This window comes from Numenius arquata, chromosome 1 (assembly GCF_964106895.1).
Source record: "Numenius arquata chromosome 1, bNumArq3.hap1.1, whole genome shotgun sequence".
Lineage (NCBI taxonomy): Eukaryota > Metazoa > Chordata > Aves > Charadriiformes > Scolopacidae > Numenius > Numenius arquata.
The window spans coordinates 122,276,816-122,303,533 of record NC_133576.1 but is presented as its reverse complement, the minus strand read 5'-3'; the positions used below and the strand labels follow the sequence as shown (position 1 = coordinate 122,303,533).

The window sequence follows — 26,718 nt, the reverse complement described above, 5'->3', positions numbered from 1 at the left end:
CAGTAGTGCTGTAGGCGCTGGCTGGGAGAAAAGAGCACATCTCCCGTCGAGTAGCGGGGGGGCGGGAGGAGGGAAGGGGGGGGTGGGGAAAGGAGGGGAGGTGAAGGTGCTGTGTGTAAGCAAATACAGGAGGGAAAAGCAAATGGCCAGATAGTAGGCGTTAAGGAAAGGAGTCGGGGTCAGTGTTTGTGGTGGATCGCAAACAGGGCGTGAACCTAGAGTATTGCGATACTGCAGAAAAGAGAAGTAATCGTATTGAGGATGTATTATTCAAGGAGGCTTGAAGACCAGCAGTTGGAGTAGCTGGATAGTGCAAAGTGGGCCAGCGTTCTGATGCAGTTGAAAGATTTGCTTTTCAAGGAAAAAATAGGTGTTTATTCTTTATGAATTCGATGTCTTTTTCATTTAACTCATTGCCAAGTAATGTAAGTAACTTGTAGTGTTTGCTCAAGTGATGAAATGTGTATGTTGTAGAGAATTTGTCACTTTAGGATTTATTTTTGTGTGCGTGTGGCTTCGGGGTTTTTTTGTCAGACACCATCATGAGTAGAAGAAAAGAGTTCCCCTCGCTGGATAACACTAATGAAAAGCTTAATAGAAGAAAAATAAAAGCTATAAGGTATGTGAATTTTGAGATTACTCTAGTGAGCTTTAATACCTTTAAGTTCTGACAGCATAATAATCAGGAAATAGCACTGAGGAAATGTAGAAACTAATATTTTTATTCTGCAGTGTTGCAAGTAAGTCTATGTGTTATGTATGTGTGCTGTTTGTGGAAAGCTCTAGCATTTGGAGTAGGTTCATGGAAAAAGACATTTTAAATGGGATGTTGCCATAGTTATTAGGATACCAATATCTCGTCTTGATCTGGAGGTATATTTTTAAAGTAAATAAACACTGTTGATCTATTCAGTATATTCTCAGTTAAGTAACTATAGAATGAATGATAAAATTGGTATTATGACAGTTTATTCATGCTGGTTCTCGTTACCATAAATATTGTTTCTGCGTGCTTAAAAATTCTAGTATCATCTTTATGGATTGATGAATTTGGTATCTTAGAGGTAAGTTGCTTCTCTTCCAGTTAAAAGAGGGTAACAAAATTTTTGTGTGCATAGTGTGTGTGTCATTAACTGCAGCTTCTTCTACATAATGCCATTTGGTAAAAAGTGGGCAAGATGAGTTCTAACAGAGCTAAAAGTCAGAATTCATGTGTGTTTGATATTCCTAATGATGTTAAAACTTTGCTTCTGTTTCTGAAGGCAATGTCTTAAAATATTGGAAGAGGATTTTACAGAATCAAATCACAGAAAGCGTGATTTGCGTCATGTATCAAAAGCTATGAGTGTGAAAGGTAAGGCTTTTGGATTTTGATTTTTATTTCCAGCAGTTTTGTGGTGCACGGTATTCACTGTTGATTTATATTTTATATGGTCTGTTAAAGACAATAGATGGACTGCCAGGTTTGATTAATCCATTATTTACTACACTTCCTGTACTTTGCAAGAACAACCAGTACCTTTCTTTTCCTCACCCGCTGTCTTTCTTGACAAAGCTACTGAAACGTTTCTTTTAAAAGAAACCTCATTTTTCTGGGATTTTCTGCTTGAATATTTTTTTTCTGAGAGTTGTAAAATTGTGTTGGGTATATAGGACTTACAGATGCCTTATGAAACAAATTATTTTCCTGACTATAGGTATACTTTTTGAGTGCTTATTTTCTTTTGCCTTTTTGCCTGCCTTTTCATGTGTTTATCCTGTCCCGAATGTAGCAGCAATGTAATGCAGCTAATCATGCAGATAATACCCTCATCGTTAAATGCAAGTACGGTTTTGTAATTCCCAGATAAATTCCATATCTATTTATCTGGAGTTCGGTTCCTAGCTTTCAGGTTCTGTTATTATAAAATTCAGTGTCCAAATTCTTACTGACTTGAATACTACATAGAAGACTACTCCAGTGATCATATATTCCTGTTTGTCTCATTGATTAAGATGCCCTACAGTTAACATTCGCAGTCAAGTTTTTCCTATATTTGCTCTTACAGCCGTTCATGATAATGTGGAGGATGAAGACATTGATTTATTTGGTTTCTCTTCTGCAGAAGTAAGTTGATCTAAAGCATTCTGTTCAGTAGTGTCTGTTGTGGTCTGAAACGGTGATATTACGGGATCTTTTGCATTTTCATCGAAAGCAGTTAAAGCAAGCTCAGGTCCCCTCTGAGGTAAGGGCCTGCAATTTGTAACCACCTGCTCCCTAGCAAGTCTTTGCCAGCACTTCTCGTTACACAGTGTAGCTGTGTAGTGTACATCTGATGTCCAAAGTCTGGTGTGTATGTATGTGGGTTGTTTGGGTTTTTTTAAAAAAAAAAAAAATCTTTCCCTATCAACTCCCAAATAAAAGGACTGCAAGGATTTTTAAAAAAAAAAAAAAAAAATTCATTTTGCACAGTAGGGCATAACTTATGAATCTGTTTCTGCATTTAAAAAAAAATGCTCTGGTTGTGAATCTTTCCTGTGTTATGACATACGAATGCTATTTGTTTCACAGAAATTTAGATTTTGGGCTAATGTTAAGTGCTTTTTTTAACTTTTAACTTATGCAAAAGGTAGGATGTGGCTGTTCTGTTTTTTCTGTTACAAAATTCAGATGTAGCCTTTATTGCAAAATACAAATAAGTTCAAGTCTTTGGAATGTAAGCCCTGTCCTTAAACTTTACTGAAAAAATAAGTTGTACCCAGGTTCAATAATGCAATATGTTAAAAGTTTTGCGAAGTAGTGGGAAAAATGCTAAAAGCACGCGGGAAATCAGCATTCCTTTTACTAGGAACACTTTACCACAGAGATATGCTGATGGCTACAGAGCTTTGGCTTTGGTTTTCTTACACCTCCCTGCTCAGTTCAAGAGCACTTGCTTTGAAGCTTGATCTCATTGAAATGATGGTGGGGGCAGTACTGAAGTTACAGAACATTTTTTACTGAGTCTTTTATGTAACCCTGTATCTGAACTTGCTTTACTTTTTCCCTCTGAACTTAGACCAAAACTGATTTTAAACTTGGGCTGTGCAGTGGCAACTCACAAAGGCTGGCAAGGTAAACCTTTATTAACTCAACTGTTAGGTGCCTGACTGAGAGGACTTTGTTGAACAAGCGTTTCCGGCCATTTTTCTTGGGTGGTTTTTTGTTTTTGTTTTTTTTTTAATGTGTTCTTTAAACTTTATTAGGGTCGTCCTACAGTACTAGACACCCATACTGAGAACACAACTTGCTTGACACTTAAGTACAAATAACGTTTCATTGAAAGGCAACAAAACCCAGATTGTTTTGGCTTGAAAATGTTTGGAACTGAAAGTTTTAAGCACTGTGGTAACTCCCTGGTAAAGGTTCAGAGGGAGAGTAGAGAACTGCTGAGATGCTAGGCTGTGATAGGAAGGACTGTATCATTGAAGCACCTCCTTCCACCCACCTCCCTGCTGCTCCCATTGCACCTTAGATAGGAAGTCACAGCTATAAAGATTAGATGTCAGCGGTGTTTTATGGTATTGTCATATCTAACTTAATTTAACTTGATTTTTTGTCTAGCTTGCGTTAACTTGGAGGAAGTATTAAAGTGAATATCTTTCCCCCCACTGCCATTGCTGTGGAGATTCATTTTGATAAAAATGAGAATAGGCCCAGATAATTCTTAAAGATGTATTACATGAGGGATCTGTTCTATACAGATCTCTTCTGTGAGGGACGTATAGGAAATTTATCTTGTGAGATTGGGCAAGGTTATCAATGCACGCTACATGCACCAAAGTAAAATAGAAACTCAGGATTTCATGGATGGCTGTCAGTCTCTGCAGCAGTGTTCTCCAAGTCCTCTCACAGTCCATCAGAAATAACAAACAGCATAGGAAGAACACTACAGTGCTTCCATCCTGTAATTGGGCTGGTTTATGCAGAATGCTTTTGTGAGAGTCGTTACAGCTGTTTAGATCCATGTGTACCTTGCAGAAGAGCAGGCATTGGTGATTATAGAACAGCGTTGAAGAGCCTTTGTAACAGGTTGTTAGTAGATGATTTTACTATAACCTGTCATGTATTCTTAAGACTTTAATGGCCTAATCAGTATCTGATGGGCTATCTAAAAGAAAGTATTTGGGCAACAAATGAAAAATTAATCCTGGAATGTTAATAGTAATGCATTTTACTCTCACTGAGGATAAAAATCAGTACTAGCTACTAAGGTTTTATTCAACCTTGCCAAAATTGTCAGGTGAAAAATAGTTATTAAAGATGAATTTTAAGATGATGATAGTAGAAGGAAAGCTCTTGAAAAAATGAGGCATCTGTACTATAGCACCATGTGAAGCCTTCTGTTTCAAAAATAGGTGTGCGTATATGTTTAATGACAGGTTCTGAAATGATCAAATTGTGTCTAAAGTATTTGTGGGAAGTTTGATATTTTATTCAAAATGTGTAGGGTTTTTCCTTAAAGTTTTGTTTTGCAGGCCGTTCAGTCACAATACTGAAGAGAAAAATGTTCAGCACCCAGTTTCTTCAAGTGGTGGGCTGAGGGATAAACCAGCTCTAGCTCCATCAGCAGACATGGTGTGTTAATATGGAATTTCCTTGTATTCTCACTTGTTATTTTCGTATATGCGTAGTTAATACTGCACTTCTTAAAACACAGAAACCCGTGGCCTTAATAGTTATGTGCTATTATTCCATGTTATGGAGTTGATATGCAGCTACAGTTTTAATACAATAACTTGATAAAATGAATGCAGCTCAAACCCAACGAGGTCATAGCTGAGGACGGCTAGTATATTCAGCTGTCTGTGAAACTATGTATTTTGAATTTAGCTTTTCTTAAAAGACACCTGAGGCTTCACAATATTTGTGTTTGGGGCTTTTTTATTTCTTTTTAAATTTGAGACAGCTGCAGGGCTCATGCAACCCATCTTTAAAGCAGTCATTCAGGGCAACAAGGTTGTTGAACACATGGATTTCTCTTGAAACATTCTATTAATTTTTCTAAGGTGATCTTTCTGAATTAGGTTTGTGAAGTTTTAGGCCAAGTGAACTAATGCTGTGGGTGTTTTAAACTGACAGAATAAAAGGGAAATAAATGATACATCCTGTGCCAGTCCTGTTTTCTTCATGGAGACTGTTCTGTACACTGTCCTTGAAAGAACAAGAAAAGTTATTAGCATAACTTGCTAATATCTGTATTGGCTTCTTAGGTAGTTTTGTTTGGTGTCCATTAAAGTTTGAAAATTGTTTTCTATTCTGAATGGTTTTTTTGAATTGCCTACTTAAAATAAAGCCATATTACATTATCCTAAACTTCAATATATTACTGTTGACAAAATACTAAAGGAAATAGCCTGAGGTTATCTTTGGAGTGTCTTGAATCTGAGGTTGTAAGTAATATTTTTATGGTAGTGACCTCTTCTGGTGACAGAACATGTTCTTTTTTACTGGAGAAAGTTGTTGAGAATTAGCTCATGTGAAAACCCACATTTATTGAGATTGTAGTCTAACTGCTACTTTCTGTTTTTTTCAGAATCCTTTATTTTGTAGCTGGTGATTACTAGATCTTTGGCAGGATCATTTCTTACATCACTGAATGAGTACATCCATGCCTTTTGAATTTTGGAAGGATTTTTATTACTGCATCACTTACCATAATGAGAACCACAAAGTAGAAAGGGAGCAGTGTAATTCCATGACGTTTTTACCCATTATATCTCCTTGCATCTGCTCAAAATAGAGTGAGAATAGTTGTCATAGGAAAGTATTCTTTATACAGTTAACATCCAAGTCATAATAGGAGAAGGGTTTTCTTCCCTTGTTGCTGCTCCTAGGAAGGAGACATAATTGGAAAATTTTTCTAGAGATGAAAATGACAACAAATAGCTTTAATAAACTCCATAATTAAGTTTGACTAGTGGGTCTCTCACAGATTATGGGCAGCACTTTTACCAGTGCCTGATCAGAGACAGAAATATTTCAGGTTTTTGACCTCTAAGCTTTAATTTCTCTCCAGTTTGTTTGCTCTCCTTAACACTAGTGAGGAAGCCTTTAGAAATTGGAGATGTTTGCATGTTAGTTAAGTTGCCTTTTGGCAAAGTGAACTGGTTGCCTAATAGTGCCAGACTTACACAACACCATCCCTGACTTTTTAGGGTATCCTCAGCTGATGATCTCATTTTGCTTTTAGCAAAATACCAGCATTCTAACCAGTACTCTTAACACCGGCTTCAGTAAGGCCAGTGACAAAATAAGACATTTATGTATGTACGTTTACTTGTGTGCTAATTCATCTGCAAGTGGTGTATTGTCTTCTCTTGCATCAGCATAAGACTGGGCGCTTACTACATTTTTTTTCATTTTGTTGGTTTTCCCCAAGTGTTATTCCTAATTATTTTACTTTTTTCTAATCTATTCCCATTCTTCAATGTTGCATGTTTTCTTTCCCTGGTATTATAACTTTAGTTTGCTTTTCCTTCACATACTATTTTTTCATTTGCTTTTTGTGCATGTGTGTGTACAAATAAACTGCGTGTATTTAACAAACAAAATTTAGAATCCATGTTTCAGAAATACTACAATGTAAATGTACTTAGTGTAATTCAGGTGAGCCAAGTGTTTTGGGCCTGCTTGCAGCTATAGAACTGCTCAGAGCCTCACACAGATCATCAAGTGCCTCTTTGTGAAAATGGCAAATGAGTACAGCCTGTCTTCTCTTCTAGTTATACAGGCAACTCTATATTCATTGGCAAATCTTTCCGCAGGACAGCAAAACTACAGAAGATATTGATGAAGCTTTGTGCATAGCTATTTGTAATCTTAGCCACTTACATGATGCAGAGGAGGTGGGTTGAAGATAAGTTAATTTTTCACTGAATCTAAATCCTATCCTTGATTGAGTCTTTTTGCTGTAAGTAGTCACACATTAACATGCTATTTAAACATGTTTTTACTGCCTTTGTTTTGACGTCTCTCTTGTCCTTGCAACTGTTTGTGCTATTTCTGTGAATGTACAGCTTTAAACTCTAGGCTATAACCTGGAGTTTACACAGGAGTAGTCTGTAAAGGAATATATGAGCCTATACATAATTTAAAGCTAGTAGGTCAATCCATGTATTTAGCAGAAGCATATATTGGCCAGCCTTTAAGTACTAAACTTGTGTTTCCTTGGTCCGGGTAAAATCGAGCACTTGGTTTTGCTCTGGCAACTATGCTTACTGTCTAGTTTTCACATGTCACTTTCTGGATTTAAAGGTGGAAAAGAAATTATATGGGCAACAGAAGTAGTAATTTTAACAGACAAAATATGCAAAACATGTAAATCAAGTAATGCATTTTTACGCACAATATAAAATACAGGAAGACTCCTACAGTACTGGATAATGCTGTTAATAGGTTTTACCAAGTAACCTATGAACTTTATCAATAATTACTTTATTGAAGCTTAAATCATGTTAAATGTGCTGTGAAAAAGCTTACAGTTCTGTCTTTGCCATTTATTTATATTTTACATGTATTCTAAGATGCATAGAAGTTTTTAGTGATCTAAAAGCTTAAAGCAAATTTATTCTAATAAGTGTGGCATGAAGTGTTCTAGAAACCTGTTTTCCATTCCCTTTCTAACTTGTTCTGTTGCAGTGGCCAATCTGTCAGTTAAGCAAAGTTATGTTAAATGCCTAATTCATATACTGATAGCATCTTTTAAAAACCTATTATTTCAACAGCTCTAATGTAATAATTCATGCATACAACTGTGGTCCTCCAACAGCTTTTCAACAGAGACTGAGAATTGCCAAAGCAGTGTTGCATTTACTGAGATTTTTTTCCTTTATAGTCTCTTCATTAAAAGTAACTATAGCAACAAAACTGATGCTTAGCCAGAGGAAGAATCTTTATTTTTTTCCTTTATGCTCAAAATGAATTTAAAAATACAGTAGAAATCTTAGCATGCTAATTATCTGTGTATGGTGCTATATTAAAATGTTAGCTAAGGGAAGTGAGGCGGTGGGCCCAAGATCCTGGTGTTTCTTGCCTCATAGACCTATAGACTTCAGTTGACAGGAGGATCCAGACAGTGCAAGCTGACTAGACGTTAGAGAAAACAAAGGGATTAATGAGCTATAATTGGTTTAAGCATCAATCTTAAGTGGTTTAGTGTCACTCTGCTGGAGTATTGATCACTGTCTTACTGTTCATTGCTTCCATTCTGAATTTAGAAAAAGTAATGTGAGAATAATAACCTGATAATAATGAAATAGTAAATGCATTTTTATTCAATACTGAACTGAACAGATGCTGAAATACTTGGACTTGAAAGTGAAGCATGAAGGAGACAGAGTTGCAGAAACTGCAGATAAAACGTTTGATGAACTTATTGCTTCTCTCATCTCAAGGTAGTAATCTGGTTTGTAGGATGGTGGGGGTGAGTTATTTTTATCAAGAAGTTGTTCTAATTCAGATAAAAGAATTCTAAATAAAACTTCAGTCTTCCTCGTAGCAGTATTTCATAATGGCAGTCTTTAATTTTTTGTGTGATATTTTTGCCGTTTCATAGTGGCATCTTGGAGCTGGGTTGCATGTCTGGAATACATTCGTTTATGCAGCCTCTGCTCTTTAAGAAAAAGAAAAATTAGTCTTAATGATGTTAGTTTTCTGAAATAGCTCAATTTTGAGGGTTTTTTGATACTGCCATTAGTGGATGATCAGTTTAACAGCAGGAATAACTTTTTTTTAAAATTAACTTTCTGCAGGTTTTCAAGCTGGTAGAAACCCAAGGACATATTATTTCTTCATTTTCAAAAATACTTGTATCTTTAGATTTAAGGGGGAGGGCTGTCAAATCTTAGGGTTCCCGAAGAGCCTCCGAGTAGGGATTCAGATATCTTAGTAGACTGAATTGTAAAATCCAACTGTTTAGTTTTCGGTTGGATGTGTATAGAAGTACCAGGAGGCATGAATGGAAGAGTGTTTTAAACACTTAATAAAAAAATCTTCCTCCAAACTAAGTGGCTTTTCAGTGTGAACTCTTTAACTTTTGTGGTTCCTCTGATTAGTAAGTGCTTTCCACTTTGCACTATTTGAGGAAAATGATATTTCTGTGTGAGATGTATAAACTTCATATTGTTGTGTACCTCACAATTATGTGGTATAGTTGAAGTTTGAATCTGTATGGCTGAACACTTAGTAAGTTCTGAAAAGTAATGTGTTTTTAATACAGGAAAAGGAAGTTGTGTGCAGAATTAGTGAACAGCATCAATCACTACAGTGCTGGTATTGCAAAAGCTAAGGAAGTCATTGAAGAGAAGAAAAAGTGCTTGATTGGTGTCATAAGGATTGCAAAGGAATTGAAAATTACACCATCTGTAAGAGCCTATTGTGATCTTCCTCAGGTAAATATTCTTGCACTGGGAAATAATTTAATGAATACATTTGGATTGGAAGTTTCTGTGATCCGTCTTTCAGCTTGCTTACTTCAAGAGAGATTTTTACAGTAACATATTCTTACCCCACCTCTACACGCACACGCCCAGACATTTCGTCTTGGTCACAAATTAGGGTCTGGTGACTGATGTAAAACAAAAAAGAGCTTGCTGTCTGAAACAGGAAGGTGGAGAGGGAGGGCAGGAAAACTGTGACATAATACTTGTCAGTGAAAGGGACAGTGTTTTCAGCATTTTAGAGTTCTCTCAAGCCTTTCCCATTCCAGAACTCTCCAACTTTCTCACTGAACTACTCCAGAATTAATAGCCACGCTCTCCTGATGTTCTTGGTCCCAGGCTTTTACTTCCTTTCTTCCTCCCAGTCATGTCTTCTGTGCATAGAAACATGCACTACCTGCTGTGCTGTCCATCCTGTGATGTCTCCTGTCTCTGATAACAGAGAAAAAGATGCTTGGAGGAAAAATCTAAAGAAACTGGGCATTTAGCGAGTATAGGAAGTTGAAGGTTAAGGCCTTATTTTATAATCTGTAGGATACATCAGGGTCATTACATGTAGTAAACAATTTCCTCATTATATCATATGCCTGTGTAACACTTCCTTGAACATCGTCATAATTCTTCTGGCAGTATGTATGTGTGTGTATGAATTCATATGCAGTGCCAGTGAGCTCCATCTTTTAATATTCAAAATGAGGTGTATATAAAATAGCTACATCTGTTCTTTCTTTCTAAATCTGCTACCCAGTTGTCTCATCTGGAGCCTTGGTAGTCCTTGTGTTGAGAAAAATAATGAATAACTGGCCTCATCTTTTTTTAAGTAGTGTGATTTTTAGACTAGACTCTCATATTTCTTGCATCCAACTGTCACTTTTGTCACTTTCCATGTGAAGAATCTTAGTTATTCTCATCTGACCCAGGAAAGAAGTCTGATCCATCCTTTTCTTTTTTTTTTGGCATTTGCCTCTATCTTGCCCAATGTGACCTTTGGGGCCTGTGTCCTCTAATTGGCCTTTTTAATTAGAAGTCACCTCAGTAGCTGTTCATATGAAAGGAAAAATCTTGAGTCCTTGCTTCTACTGCATGCTACTATTACAAAATCCTTAACCATTAGGTCTTAGCAATGTAAGAAGACATAATTGAGAATTGATTATTGGCTGTTAATGAATAAACTATTGGGGTTTTTCTGTGGAATTAAAGATGTCATACTCTGGCTTTGTCATGTTGTAGATAATAGGTGCCTGTTTAATCTGCTCTTTGTACTACTTAATTTCAGGTGTTACATAATTTGAAGTTGCCAGTTGAGGCTGAGCTCTTAAGAGTGAATAGTTTGAAGGAAAAGGTATCTCCAAGGTAAATGGCTGGAGCGGGAGGTACATGGGGAGGTAAATAGATGAACCAGTTATCTTAATTAGAAAGACTGATTATATAACAGTTAAAGAGCAGAAATCAAGCTGTTCCACTTGCATTTTGCTGAGAAACTACTAGTTCAGTTGTATATAAACTCATCACTAGCAGTGCACAGTAGCCACTTCAGAGGCATCAGGGAGAAGGCACATACATTTTAAAAAATTCTTGACGGACTTCTGCCACTTTTAAACTTCCCTTCCTTCCCTTATAAGTAGAAATAAATCGGGGAGATAATAGCTTATTTATTTTTTTAAAAAATTAATCCATTTCTCACCTTTAGGAAAGACTTAAGTGCGTTTTGGGGCACTGATGTCTAAGAAGATACTTGTGGAAAATCCCAGTTACCATGTTGTGCTCACTGGAAGTGACAAGTATGATTCCTATACCAGAAACGAGAAACAAAATGTGTCGTGGCTATGGTACAGCTGACCATCTGCAGCTTGGTCATAAGACTAGTCAGAGTACTGTAATCCTAGTGTATAAAGACCACATTAAGGAACAATGAGGGAAAGAAAGAATGAAGATGGTGTTGGTTGGAACACTTTGGGGATCCCATTGTATTTCAGGACTTGGAACCAGACCAGGCCACAGAGTGGTCGTGTGCCATTGGATTCTGACTGGCGCAGAGGAATGAAGCTGAGATTTGATTATTTGCATGCAAAGTGTGAAACTTTACCACAGAATCACTTAAGTTGGAAAAGACCATCAGGTCCAACCATTAACGTTACACTGCCAAGTCCACCACTAAACCACGTCCCTACGTGGGATGTCTACATGTCTTAAATACCTCCAGGGACAGTGACTCAACCAACCACTTCCCTCAGCAGCCTATTCCAATGCTTGACAAAAACTATGACTCCTCCTGTCATATGTTGAGCCATTAGAATATCACAGAATCTTCTTGGTTGGAAGGGACCTTTGAGATCATGGAGTCCAACCACAAAAAAAAAAACTGAACTCCAAAACCGAAACAAATAAACAAAAACCACACAAAACAAACAACCACACACCGCACCCGCCCACAAACAGACACAAACCAACAATCTCAGGCACTAGAGCATGCCCTGAAGGCATAAAGGAATATGGGTGGAAGGAATATTTAAAATGAGCTTCTGATAAACTTAGTGGCTTGATAGGTAGGTCCTTTTTGTAGATAATGTCAGTGCTAATGAGAATTTCAGAGAAGCCTATTTAAATGCATAATGGCAAACTCTCCCAACCTAGAAGAAAGCTAAAATATGACAAAATCAAACTTGTTTTGCATTGGAAGACTTTTTAAGAACTTGAACAAAATGGGGAAAAAGGAGATCTGATGAAGGACGAGTATAGAGGTCTCACATGCTGGTGCCACTCTAAAATAACACCAAAGGTTAAAAAACCACAACTTGGGGGTACATAAGAGTTGAGGCACATTCTGTAGACCTGAAATACTGCAGAACAAAGGGTTAATACATTCCTGAGATGGGCTGGGGGAAGAAGAAAAGATGGGCTGTTTAATACTGCTTAGACTTCTGTTTTCACAAATTGTTCATTATAACTGGACAACAAAGCTAAGGATTTGATTGAATTAAGTTGTATGTACGCTTCTGTTAGCCTGTTAAAGGGCTTAAAAGATTTTGTTAGCTTTCACTGGTAAAGGAAACAGCTGTTTATTAGTGTAACAATAAAAAGAATATACATTTTGCACTTCAGTTACGGTTTTGTTCTTCAGGACTGTTGGAGAATTCTTTTTCTCCATGCAGAATAATTTCTTGAACTAAACTGGGTTTATGTGTGAAAACTTAGTGAGTGCTGGAGTACTCTGCATGAGAGAGAGAAAGGAAAAAGGTAAGGGTTTTTAAATCTATGAAGAGAAATGAGTTGTTAATAGGAGTGGAAGAATGAAACTGGAGTAGGTAATTAATCCTTGTTTTTGCCCTTCCATGAACATTGTGCTGAAAAATATTGTACATCTCAAACTGTCAGAGTGATTTTAGGTATTTGTGGCACCTGTGTAATGCTGCTTCTCTTCTCTCGAGATTCTTCCTAAACACCGATGAGATTACATCTTTGTTAAAAAAACTGGGCAAGATTGAATGGGGAACAACAGAGCAGTAAGTATTTTTTTTTATAATAAAGAGGATAGGTACAGTAATTTACCTGTTCTTCTAATGGTTAAATATTTATTGGAGATTAAATTTAAAAATAAAAAACTATGTATTTGCATATTGGTTTCTAAGAGTATAACGAGACAAAGCAAAACTTCAGATGCCGATATTTCAGTCAGCGTTCCAGTCCATCCAGTTACTGTCTCTGATCATTTAAGCAGAGGTAACTCTTGTTTGCACTGAGCTGTGCCCAAGAACATGTGCTGTTTCTGTGCCAATCCTTCTTAGGTTTCAGAAATCATGTTACTGTTTTTCTTGTCTTGGTATTCAAAACCATAATAAAGGTTTTTTTTCAACCAGCTCTGAAGAGCGCTTAACATAGCGATATGTTCTTAATAAAGCCTCTGCTTTGACTTGTATGCTTTTCTGAAAAGGGTTTGGGTTCTGTTAATTTGTCTCCAAATAAATGTTTTCCCAAATACAGTGAAGGTAACGAACAACACGCTCTTACCCTCGCTGCTGAAGAGGAAGCGCCAGGCTGTAATACTCAGTCATCTGTAGAGCACACGTTTCCATCACTTACCAGAGAAAGTAAAATAAGGGCTCTTGCAAATCAACTCTGTGTTCACAAAGAAGTGAAAAATCCTCAAGTACAAGAAACGCTTCCTATGATATGTCATCAGAGCATTCCTGCTCTGCCCAAGTCTCCATCTAGTCCTGATGTCATAATAGAGGAAATATTTGAAGATGACCTGGAAAGTAAGTTTCTTAATACCTACTGCTTTAAATGTTCCGTTGTTGAGCATGGTGTTATTTATGCGTTTTGTGTTATGTTGCCTGTTTGTAGTTAACTCAGCTCATATGAATTCTTAAACAATGTTTAGGTTTCACTTTTATCTTCCTTTGAGGTAGCTTTATTTCTTTTTTTCTCTTTCAGCTTAGCTCAGTGAAAACTTTCTCCCAAGTTCTCTCAAAAAGGGGTCATGAGGTCCTGTTTCTACTTGGATAATTCTCTTTGACTCTTAGTTATTACAGGGGACAGTAACAGGCTGGTGTCCAGGAGGTGCTCAGGGACGGGGCTGAAGGTGTTAGAACAAGCTGGTACATAAAGTTCCAATGAGAGAATAGGATAGATAGATGTGTCCCACAGTGCAATTAAGATGCTTAACTTCAGAGTGTTTTATGTCCACAATTTACCTAGAAAATACCTATGATTAGTAATGGGGAGGATGAGGGAGAGGGTAAGGGTGGTATGTGAGGGTAATTGTGGTAGCACATGGCTGTGATCAAGGCAAAGTAAATTTCAGAGCTTGGGCCTGATTGTCTAAAGTAATATATTCCAGAATCCCAGTGGACTTCATGAAACTTGTCAGAACAGAACTCCCTCAAAGTGTGGTGTTATCTGAATTTTGCATGTCTTGAATCGAAGAATTTAATGATAGTTTTGTAATTTTGGGATTAGCATGTGAGCTGGCCATGTACACATAGTTACTGTGTGTGCAACTGTTGCAGTCACATCAGATAGAATTTTCACTTCTGCAGTACCACTACATGTACATGGAATTTCTCCTTACTGTGTTTGCTGCTTTACTACTTATGTATAAATGATTAACCTAATTTATTAAATTTTTCTCTTAAAACAATGAACAAACAGAGTTTCCCACAGAATATCATGCTGATGAACAGAGGAAGAAACTCTTCAAGAAGGAAACACCTTTTCAACACAAAGCTGGTTAGTGGTATTCCTATCTGGTAAATGGTTTAGTTCACTAGAAAAGACCCATCCTTTAAGCAGCAAGAGCAGACAGTGGAATTTGTCAGAGAGGCTGGACGCATACTAGCATTCTAGTTGAGGTCAGGAATGTACTAGGAAGCAGATCACCTGACTGTCCCTAGTAAGCATCTATTTCCTCACATGTAAGAGCAGACTTGAGGCACATGTATTGATTTCCTTCCAGTTAAAACTAGTCTGGGAGGTGCTTACAGTGCAGATGTCATTCTTTGCACCAGCAGTTCTGCTCTGCAGAAACACTCCCTACTCTGCTCTCCTTGCTAATGTAAAGACTATCCTATCTCTTAAGATTTGCTATAAAACCACTTAGTTGGAAGATGCAATAGAGGAAGTCCCAGGCAACTTCCAGAAACTCAGCATTGGCAGTGTTTCTCAACACCTGGCAGATATTTGATATAATGATAGCAGTGCTTGTTGTGAACAGTGGGACCCATTTCTTTGGTCTGTACTTCATGTACTGAATTTTGAACTCTTGTCGTCTTCTCCCTCCATGTATGTTTGGGTTTCTGAATTATGACTGAACAGGTAAATGTGCAAAACTGACAGTAATTTGAGGAAATAAAATACGTTGTTCAGAAGTTCTATAGGTGCAGTTTGTGGGGTGCTTTGAGCTTTGTTCATTGTTGAGTGTAAATGGTAATAAAAGTTAGAGTAGAGATCAAAGTATTGGGAAAGAAAGTAAGTGACCGAAGAAGTCGATAGAGGAAGAAGCACTGCTGCAAAAAGATGTGCCTTAATCTAGGACACAAAATAACATTAGCAGAGAAGAAAGATGAAGAAAATAGCATTTTTTTGTGTTTGTTTAGTTTGGGGCATTTGTTTGGGGTTTTTTGTTTGTTTGTCTGTTTTTTTTTTAACTTCAGAGTTATATAAATGTGCTCTGGTCTGACAATTTTCTATCCAATAAATTATTAATTTACTGTGAGCTCTTAATGAGACCTGACAGAGTATTAGGGAATTTGATCCATGTAAGTCCATAACAAATTCTGTGGAAGCAGTTAGCAGAGAAATTCGTCTAGTGCCCCTACTGAAATTAGTGTAGTGTGTGCTCACCCTTTTATTAGACATCAAAGAATTTGCATGGAGAAAGAAACACATGTGATGTTAGAGCCTTACCAGACACTTAAGTTTGAGTCTCTTTCATATGTACAGTAGGAGAGCAAGATCTTAAGAGACATAATGATCAGAGTTACTTAATGTGATTGGTTTTATCAGCAATATGCTAAAATACATGCAATACTGGATCTCTTTGGATTATGGGAAGCATAATTTGAAATTTGGTGTTATAAGTTTTTTTTCTTCTGTCCCGCTAATAGGGTTAGTTATCAAACAAATAATATTTGATAGATATTTCAAATTCTTTTCAAGTAGCTGTGTTTTTTGTTTGAGTATGTTCCTTAAACTAAATGCAGACAGCTTAAAGACATCTCTTCTGGATCCATCTGGCTGTAATGATCCATAACTGTCCCAGCTCCAGTTACTGTTTTTGGCTGGAGGTATTGGCCTCCACTGATCTAGTGAAGTGACTGTTACTACATGCTTCTCCTGGTCTACTAAGACAAGCTACCTGCCTCATCCCATTGTTGAACATGGTGACCAGGGGTGATCCAGAAGAGTTAGTGTACCTATAGCTGAAATCTTTCAAGTCATTCCGACTTTTTACTCGGATACCACCTTTCCCACTGGAAATGCCCAAAAGTAATCTTGCATCTGTTCTGGATACTGCATTTCCTAAACTTCCAAGCACAGTCCTGCGTACATGCTCAGAATGCTTCAAATGCCAAATAACTTTGTACCATCTTTTGCCCATGATCAGTTGTAGTTCAGAGATGGGCACAGAGACAGCAGTGCTCTAGGATTCTGCAGATCTGTCTGTTTGCTGTGCTCTGATCAGTCACACGTGGCATTGGATCTAGATGATACTGTCCACTCTTTGTAGGAAGTTTTGTGTAAAATACTTCTGTAGGAATTTGCTAGGCTTCTGAAACCTTCTGACCCATTCACCACTTCTAGCTTCAGTGAGTAGCTTCAGAAAAAGCAACCTGTGTTTTGGATCCCAAATCAAGGGAGGTACCTGTAGTACAGAGGATGTGGATGGTTAGTCAGGAGTATTGTCTTACATGGAGTAATCTCTTGGCTAGCTTTAGGCCACTCCTTGATCTTTAGGGATTATCACTGAGTAACTATTCAAAACTGCTTAGCATACCGATTCTTAGATGTAGGAGTCTTAACCTCTCTAGTTGCTTTCTAGAAGCTTCCTATTTCTCTGTTAAAATAGAATACAAACTCTGAATTACCTGTTTAAATTTAGGCGACCACTTTGTAAGCAGTGAGAAAGCCTTTTGTTTTTGCAGGGTAGCTTAAGGGAAGTAGTTAAAAAGCTGATTTAATCAGAAAGCAAACTTGGTAACTAGTTTGAAACAAGCGTGTGCAGACTTGTCAGATTAAAAGCCATTTGAGATAAAGTTATAATGATTTATGCAACATAAACCTAATCACATATCTAATAATGTTGGTTGGAGTCACTTGGAAAGTGACTGATAATCTGTTTTATGTCATACTCAGGTTCCACAGAACTAGTGTTTGTAAGCCATGTTATAAATCCATGCCACTTCTACATTCGGAGATACTCACAGAAGAAAGAAGCAGGGGTTTTGGAGAAGAAATTGAAAAACTTTTGTTGTAGTAAAAGTTCATACCTCTTGCCTTCAGATGTTTTGGAACTAGGTAAATTATTAATTTCCAAAGGTCTACATTAGCTTAGAATGCTATCTTGCAGTATGTTTCCTTTGTACAATATTCTCTCTCCCCCTCCCCCCACCCCAGCTTTACATAGTAAAGCAGTGCTTCCATGTCCTGGAATCTACAATTAATGCTTTTCGGGAAACATTGTACATATTGTTTGGTAAAGTAGACTTTTAAATCATATAAATGAAAACTGTAGACATAAAAAAGGCTCTGTGGTGCTTCCCAGCTTCAACAAATTGAGTGCTTAGAGTAACCAGCAGTCAAAACACCTGACTGTAAACGTAATGTTTTCCAGCATTAGGTGGTAATTGTTAACCGATAGTCCTTTTTTTCAGTATACTGATTTTAATGACTAGCCTAGTTCTTTCATTACTTCAATAAATCGGCTTTCTTGCATGCAAGCAACATTTCCGTTGTGTGGATATATGATTAATTTTTTATTTTTTTTAGAAGTTCACTAACTGGATAGAAACCATTCTGGAAGTAAAAAGGAAAGACAATAATGCATTGCTAAATCATTAAAACTATTTTCTATCCCACACATTGACAGTGTTACTCTGTTCTAGAAGGTGTTAAGAAAGCTGATAAAAAGTATGTAATAGCCCTCAAATTCAATGGGTTTTTTGCCATTTTACTAAGAGGCATAGAAAGTTTGCCAGAAATTACTCCTTAATAGAAGTCTACTACCTCCTAGCCTTACAGACATTGTGTAAATGAATGTAGGGAGAAAATTTCTGGTGGCTGTCAAGGGTTGTAATGTCTTTACTTTAGCAGTAGCACTCCTTACTACCTATGTGGAAGATAGGCAACAACGGAACGTTATGCAGAACTATAATAATGCTTCCAGTGTGAAGTATCTACAAATACTGAATTCAGTCCTTGGTTGTTGTTTGTTTTTTTTTTTTTAATTTGCTTCTGTATAGGTGCTAGAACTTTTATTAAGAGTAAGGAAACTGGAATGTGGTGCCGTGGAACTATCACTGAACTAATTCCCCTGAAAAGTGAAAATGAGAGGAAGCCTTGTGGTCCAATAGGATACAGAGTTTGTGATATTGCCTTGCTGGAAGTATTCCTGGTAGATTTTGGGAGTTCTGTAGTTCTAATTTTCTCAGGGTATGTTTACGGAGAGAGTTTTTTTGTCTGCAATTGTTGTCCTTGACTGTTGCTACTCAAGAGGATCTCTACTAAGAAACAAGTCCTCCATCAGCTTCATGCAAGTAGATAACCAGATATCCATGTGAAACTAATGTTCTGTACATATGTATTTCTCACAAGAAAAGTGGCAGTGTATGTAAGTACACAAGTGTATAAGCCTTCACACCTTAAAATGTTTAACTTAGACTTGCATTGCAAAAGAGAACACGTAAGTCCTCAATGTTTAAAAAAAAAAAAGCATATCATTGAGACTTTTCTAGTTTTGTTTCAATGACATGACATTATGCCCATTATTGCAATAATTACCTTTAAGTCGGGCGTTTGGTTTGGGGTTTTTTTGGTGTTGGTGGTTTTTTGCTTTTCTTTGAAGCTAGTAGAGCTTTTATTCCCATTGACAATAGGTATCATGCTGAAAGGCCCAAACCTGCTACTCTGCAAACTATTGAAACAGATGACATTTGTTTGTTCATAAGGAAGCCTGATCAGCATATTGAGGCAGAACTTGCAGCTTTTCCTCCTTTAGCAGTACGGTGTTCGTTGAAGGATGTTGTTCCCAGAAATGCAGTGAGTAAAAGCTGTTTGTACGATTTCAGGAGATTTTTTTCTTCCTAAGATCTATATATTAAAGAACTTAAATACATAATTTACAATGATCTCTTTGCAATATAAACAGAAGGAAACTTGAGAGGAGTACAGGATATATATTTTTTTTTGAAAAAGGTAAATAATCTCTTGTAAAAAGATGGGTTGCGTTGCTTTCATTGGAAAGGAAACAAGCTTATAGCACTGCCTTAAAAAGCCTCTGGATTTACAAATACATATTTCAGGGTTAAATCTCACTACTCCATGTTCTTTTGTCCAATTTGAAAAGAAATTACAGAACTGATACTCCTATTTGTTCTCTTTCAGTATAACAATAAATAAAGTACTGATAGCCTTTATTCCCTTAGAAAAATGTCATATTGCAGCATTATTTTTTCAATTATTCACTTATTTACTGGGCTTTTTTAAAATTTTGCCACATTCACATGGGAATGATCTATGTCCAGTGCAGCTGTGCATTTCTGACAGTAGAACTGCCGGTTGGTTTTATGGTAGTTTGGTTTTTTTACCATTCTGATGTTGTCTGAAATAGCTTTAAATAGGAAAGATCTGGAACAATTTTCACAGGTGTGGGTAAAATGTCTTACTATATATGCTTTCATTTTTTCCACACCTAGAAGGCACAGATCTTTGCAGTATCAAATGAGAAATGCATTAACTTGATCCAAGAGAAATAAATTCAGACATGCTTTTTCAAGATAGATAAAACATCAAAAAGGATGTTGTGGAGGGAGGAATGTGTAAATTGACCAAACTTTGTTGTACTTTTGTATAAAGACAACAAAATATAAGAATAAACTTTCCAACTATTTAGGAGAGCAGAAATATAAGTCATAAGATGAAATAGTGTACGACAATTTTAGTTTGTCTATCAGAACAATCAGAGGGGATAAAATCTTGAATCTTCAAAAGAAATGTGGTAAAAACTACAGCCCTTTGATCTGACTCAGTTTTACACAGTTAAAAACACTTACAAATCCATTGTAGAAGAATACTGTTTAGTGCTGTCCTGACTATGGACTAGACAGTCTTAACTGTCCAGTATTTCATCTGTTCAGATGTGTCTGTGCTCCTTTCCTTGCTGCTTTTGTTTTTTTAATTACTAATTATATTTTTTGTTTTAACATTCTCTGACATCTTCAGTAACTACCTTTTTCTTCCTAACACAGAATGAAGGTTGGGGAGAGGAAGCAAAGACAACGTTTTTAGGAATGGTCAATAATAAAGTTGTTTTAATGACCATATTTAGAGAAGAGGATGGTGTTCTCATTGTGGATTTGAAAAAATCTCCATTTAATAAAATAAGCAGTAACATGCCAATGTCTCTCAAGGATGCATTAGTTTTTTTAGACTTGGCAAGGTATGTGTTTTCCTTTAGTTGATGCTCTGCTGCCATAAATGATAACGGCATAATACTTATCAAGTGAAGTTTATCAAGCAAGTTGTTTTTTGCACTTACCTTTGGCCATTTATGTTGATTTCATTTTTTTCACCTTCACTAATAAGTGCTGTGGCTCACTCATTTGCACTAGTTAGGGCTTTATTTGGATAATTAACTTCATTATAGAAAATGACAACATTTAAATTTCTGTACAAGTTTGAGTAACAAGGGGTGAAAGGAGAAGCTCTTGGTGTCTACCACGGATGGAAAAATGTACAGGAATCACCTTTGTATCTGATTTGGCTAGTAGGCAAGCACAGGCTACTCAGCAGATCTGAACCAACCATGTGAGGCGATGTGTATAGCACAATGAGTAGGAGAAACAACAATAGGCCATAAGGGGGAGGGAGCTTGATGGTTGGCATTAGGACAGAGGAGAGCTGCTTTGGAGGAACCAGTGGAAGAGGCAGGAGATACAGAACATGGGTGTTTTGATGTTTGGTACAGGGATGCGGCATGTAAATCTGTAGGAAATTGCAATTCATTTTCCTGCACAGAGAAAGATCTTTGTTTACATTGGAGCATAGCTAGTTAGGGTGGTGAGAACAGTGGGAGATAACTTTTTTTTTTTTTCACTACATCTGTGTTCCTCTGGTAATTGCTTTTTCTTGTTAAGTAAGGAAACGGAAATCTAGAAGAAAATGGTTTTGTCAATGTAGTGAATGCTAGCCTTTATACTTTTTTTTTTTTAACATTTTAAATGTATGCTACTGCATCCCAAATAAATTTTTTTTTTAGGAGCCAGCTGCCATATATCCTATTTCATATGTTGCTTCTTGTGTCACAAATGTATTAGAGAGAACTAGCTGCACCGAGTGCAAGAAGGAAAGTTCACACTATTCATACAAACATGAATCAAGTTATTTGTATAAGATCATTTTGTGGTTTTGTGAGAAATTTGACATTTGTATATAAAAGGGTTCCTTCTTAGTGAATTTTGACAGAGTTTATTCAAAATTTCATTTTGTTTACCTTAGGTTTAGGTCACAGCTTCCCAGTCAGTTAGAAAATAATACCGTCTTGCAGTATAGTCCACCTAAGATTCCACAAGAAAGAGAAGAAGTCTCTGTTGTAGTTTGTCACGTTAATAGCCCAAGTGATTTCTATCTCCAGTTGGTAAGTTTAGAAATAAGGTCTAGTTAAATAAAACTCTAAACAATTTAATCTTGAGCTACTTGTTCTTGCTACATTAAATAAGCTACGATTTCCATTATACTTCTGTCACTTATTGCCCATTTTTAGGATTCCTCAAATTAATAGACGAGACAAATCCTGGATTAATTCCAGGAATTCTTAGAATTTCAGAAAGTTAACTTTTTTGGTCAGTTTTGTCACATAGGTTAATTCTTACGTGGGTATATAGTGTTTCACTGTTCGGAGTGGTGATTGACCAGAGCAATATTCAGCAACTGTTAGGCTCTTAAATTCATGCATTTATAACCACTGTTTAACTTGGGGGTGAAGGCTAGGATGTATGCTATTAGAAAATAAATGTCCCTTAAAAGAGAAAAAAATAGCATTTAAGAAAAAAAGAACATCTGATCTGATATGTATATTTTGTATTTGTTATTTTAGAGAGCGAGCCTGGATTCTTCAGCTCTTTCAAAGAAAATTCAGGAGGCGTATAAACACGAGTATGGGAAAAACTTGGAAATTGTCTGCCCGGTTGAAGGCCAAGCCTGTATTGCAAAACAGGAAGATGGGAATTGGTACAGAGCACAGATTATAGGTGAAGTATTGATTCTTTCACTCTGATGCTAGGTTGCGTTACTACATCAGAGTCCCACACTCGATATGCGTAGTAACAAACAGCCATTATTTTTACTAGGTACTCTTACACTAACAAGTAGGTTCATAAAGTCAGTAGAACTAATTCATGTTACATTGTTTTGCTATTAAGGGAGTGGTTTATACCCTTTTTTTTTTTTTTAAATAAAGGAAGCAATGTACTTAACTTTCTATATATTATTGAAATGCTATATAATTATTTTAACTAATGTTTCAACTACTATTACAGTTTGAAATACAGGTTTGTCTGTTGTAGCCAACCTCTAAGTGTAACTAGTGTGGGTTAATAATTCCCCATAGTAATTCTGAGGGAGATGGGGGGTGTACTGGTACTGACCTTGATGTTGCCTGTATGGGCAGTTGTAGCATGCCTGTACGCTGACATGTCTACTTGGCTTGTATTTAATGTGCCAGTGTCTCATAAAGTGATTAGATTGAAGGTGACCAAAATGCTAACTCTGTCATTTCAGGAACCCAAAAGAGCTGGATCTTAAAGAATATAGTTTTTGAATTGGGTTATAGAATATTTGAAAATGTGGTTTATTATGATGTAAATATGGATTTTGCTCTGAAATCCTGGTGCTTTAACCTGTATCAGATACTCATTTTCTGTTTTAGTAACTTGGGTTGTTTTTCTTGAAGGGCTGCCGAGTTCTCAGGAAGTTACCGTAAAATATGTTGATGTTGGCAATATTGCCACCTTAACTCTTAATGACATACGCAGGATAAAAAAGGAATTTCTGAGCTTCCCAGAAAAGGTAAATTGGTGCTTGCCTGGATTAAATACTCAAAATTAATAGAATCTCAATGGATGGAAGGGGAAAGAGAGGGTAAATAAAATGTTAAGCAAGTTCCTTTTCACATGGGTTTATGATTTGACTTATTAAATATGTTATGGGTGCACACTGAAAACTCTTTATTAATTTTTTTATATTAATCAGTTTTAAATGAAATTTAATGTTACCTTGCAGTGAGGAGGTGTATATACATTGTGTATGTGTACTTTATTCAAATACCTTCTTTTACTCCACAGTAAGCCAAATGAATTTTTACATTCTTTCACTTCCAAATAATAAGCTAATAATAGTCTCTTAAAAAAATGTGATTTGGGTTTTTTTAACGGGATTTAAAGTTTTGTGCCTTCCTAACTTCAGGTATTGTAGGAGTTTTCCCCTTCCAACAAGCAGAAAACTGAGTGGAAAAGTAAATGGCAAAGTATTTCTGTAAAATAAAAAACACATAAGTAGAGAATAATCCTTTTTCTTCAGCTGTTCATTCAATAGTTCTGGTTGCCAACCATAATTATGCTAAGCTCTTAAAAACTTCCTATGTTGATAAGGGTGTTTTAACCAGTTGCAGGCACCAGAAGTAGTGATTGTTGTAACTTAGTTTGGCCAGGATCTTTTACTGAAAAAACGATTTAATTGTTCATATTTTGAGCAGATATTTCTGGGGAAAGTTTCAGCCAAAATAATTGAGCCTTTATTGATAGCAAGGAAGAGGAAAATGGCAAAATGTTCTTGCAGTGTGTACTGCAGTTCTGCAGTGCAGTTCTTAATCAGATCTTGATCAGAGTGGCTAGTGAATAAGGGTATTGGGATGGTTTTTTTATGTGTATTATCCCATTGTGCCAGCTGATTGCTTGTTATTGACCAAATGCTCAGAAAAATCTGTTAGAGTTTGACAGCTCTTGGCCACGTAGCACGAGGTCTTCTCACTTTGGTAATAAAGGAGGAGGTGTTTAGTGATGGGTACAGGTGGGTATATGACCTCTAGAGAATGATCTAAAAAAACTTGAACCCATGAGCTATTCTCAAATTTCAGCATTCTTATGCCATATATAGGTTATGGTGAAACACTCCGGCAAAGTGTTTACACTTCAAGTTTGCTTAAGAAGTAACACCTTCTTGTTGCTGTTAGTTTTAATGCAAGTAGTAGGTCAGTAGGCTTGGGTCTGCTTATGTGTTGCTATAGTTTCAAATCTTTTCTGTATAAAAAAAAAAAAAGATTTTTTTAAGGATTTAAAATTACTTGAAACATGAATACCCAGGAGATTGCAAAATCAAGCAGTCAGAAGGTAAGAGTATGAGAAGGAATGTTCCTTGTGCAGCTCTATCCTGTTGGCCTCTAAGTGTTGGCAAGTCTTCACATGTGATCACAGATTGCATTGCCTCAAATGTAAGTTAGTTAAGAGATTTGAATTGGGCTGTTACAAGAGAAGTCGGACTTTTTTTCAGCCCATTAATAGAGTTTGCAGGTGTTTTAATGGACTTGGGTGGTACAGAAATCTTGGCCAAGGCTAGAATTAGTCTTGTGCTTAACATAGTGTGTCAGTCTTATTTTCATGTTCCGGACTGCCTATATCCTAAAAATATCTGGACAAAACATTCTTATTTCTATTATCTTTATTTCCTTTCTCTTTTCCTCCATGTGTGTTAGTCTTCTTTCTTTCGGTGCAATAAACAAGGAGGAAACGATAACATTCACAGTTAATTTAAAATTGACCCATAGCATAGCCACCAAAGTTTGCAGTAATGATGTTAAACAAAAGTTCTTATAATCAAAGAACTTCAGATGGTCTGATTTCCTGTGTGTCTCTTTTTATGTCTCCTAATTAATAGCTTTCAGAAATCTGGCAGGAATTTCCTGACACAGGTACCCTGGTACTCTAGTGTCTCTGTGTTTAGTTCTTCAGGCTTCTACAGTGGTATAGTCATGTTAATTTTAGATGCCTTGAGTCTGAGTTATTACATCATGTTAAACAAAACAGGATGAAGACTTGCTTTATCACACCTCTGCAGTAATCTTTCCTGATGTCTGCACCAATTCTATGTCTAACCATAAATGGAAGCAAGAATGTATCTGAATATAAGATTTGTGCTCAGCTGCCAGCTGGGGGTGGAAGGTGTCATCGTAAATCAAATAATGGTAATGTGGAACCAGAAGCCAAGGTCATGCTGTCAGGCTGTCCTGCATGAGTGCAAAGTAAAGGCTGTGATTTGGCTGTAATGAGATGGTCTTGATATATGATGGTTGATACATAATTTGAGTTACTCTTCAGGCAATCAGGTGCAAGCTGGCCCACATTGAGCCTTACAAAGGGGCAAATGAGTGGAACAGAGAAGCCAAGGAAAGATTTGAAGAAATGACTGAAGTTAAATTTATGCTGTGTTCAGTTGTCGGTAAGTTGTCAAGAGTGTATTAATTTATATTTAAATATTATTAAATTGACTCATGTAGAAATGTGCACTTTTATATTTTAAATAGTATTTATTTGTAATGCTTATGTTCATACTTGCGACAGGTAGCTTACAGTGAGAATATTTAAACATGGATTAATTGGAGGAGATGTAACAGATACAACTTCTGACAAAAGCTCTGTTTATGTCTTCTCTTACAGACCACACCAGCATTAAGTGATAAAAGTATCATGGTTTATTAAGATGGGCTTGTTTCCAAAAGTACTAGCTACCTTTGACTCTTTCTGACTTTATTGGTACATGGAAGTGTGATCGCTGCTGCTCTGAAATATCACAATCAAAAAGAAAATTCATATAACAGATACATACTTTAGTAGGATTTTTCTCAATACCATTTATTGTTAATATATAGCTGGTTATTTTTGAACAAGTGTGGAATGGGGGTTTGGAACCCATCTAATAAATGAAAATACATGTACTGGTGGATTTCTTTGTACAAAAATACTTTGTAATTATTGGTGTATTTTAAGTTAATTTTACGGATATGTGCAAAGCTAAGCCTCTACGTATTGTTCATGTTCATAAAGCAAATTTTACAAAATTCTTCTAGTACCATTTATGTGCCTCCAAAACCATAAATAGTCTTTGTACTGTCATTGATTTGCACTAATTATGTTTATATTATTCATTCACAGAAGTTTTAGATAATAACGTCTTATCTACTGAGCTCTTTGACTTCTCTGCTGCTCATGGAAGATTTAGTATTAACTGCCAGTTAGTTAAAGAAGACCTAGCATCCTTCATACCTGGGTAAATACATTGCGCATAACTTTTCTATACGCTATGTATAACAACTATTTGGAAATACTGAATTTGTGTAACAAAATTACTGGTTTTAGTATGTCATCTCCAGTGGCTGGAATTTATCACACTTGTGATAAAGTCATTACAGATCACATTCAGCAACTGACGTGAGTTACAGAGTGTAACTCTGCAGTTTGGCGAAGTTGAACTGTCAAACTAAATCTTGACTAA

At 36.5% G+C, this 26,718-nt stretch overlaps 1 protein-coding gene across 1 annotated transcript in view; it reads left to right on the top strand.

The window, feature by feature from the left end:
- Positions 1-542: 542 nt before the first annotated feature.
- The window catches only part of RNF17 (ring finger protein 17), a 46,708-nt gene continuing 20,532 nt past the window's right edge, over positions 543-26,718 (top strand). The window contains exons 1-21 of the mRNA XM_074150843.1: positions 543-619; positions 1,263-1,345; positions 2,049-2,107; positions 3,039-3,094; positions 4,498-4,597; positions 6,787-6,867; positions 8,315-8,415; positions 9,240-9,411; positions 10,736-10,812; positions 12,888-12,962; positions 13,441-13,715; positions 14,602-14,688; positions 17,314-17,475; positions 18,420-18,609; positions 19,053-19,215; positions 20,424-20,614; positions 21,673-21,811; positions 22,271-22,424; positions 23,126-23,241; positions 25,545-25,665; positions 26,379-26,493. Of these exons, the coding sequence (XP_074006944.1) occupies positions 543-619; positions 1,263-1,345; positions 2,049-2,107; positions 3,039-3,094; positions 4,498-4,597; positions 6,787-6,867; positions 8,315-8,415; positions 9,240-9,411; positions 10,736-10,812; positions 12,888-12,962; positions 13,441-13,715; positions 14,602-14,688; positions 17,314-17,475; positions 18,420-18,609; positions 19,053-19,215; positions 20,424-20,614; positions 21,673-21,811; positions 22,271-22,424; positions 23,126-23,241; positions 25,545-25,665; positions 26,379-26,493 (2,594 nt within the window). The remainder of the gene's footprint in view (positions 620-1,262; positions 1,346-2,048; positions 2,108-3,038; positions 3,095-4,497; positions 4,598-6,786; positions 6,868-8,314; positions 8,416-9,239; positions 9,412-10,735; positions 10,813-12,887; positions 12,963-13,440; positions 13,716-14,601; positions 14,689-17,313; positions 17,476-18,419; positions 18,610-19,052; positions 19,216-20,423; positions 20,615-21,672; positions 21,812-22,270; positions 22,425-23,125; positions 23,242-25,544; positions 25,666-26,378; positions 26,494-26,718) is intronic.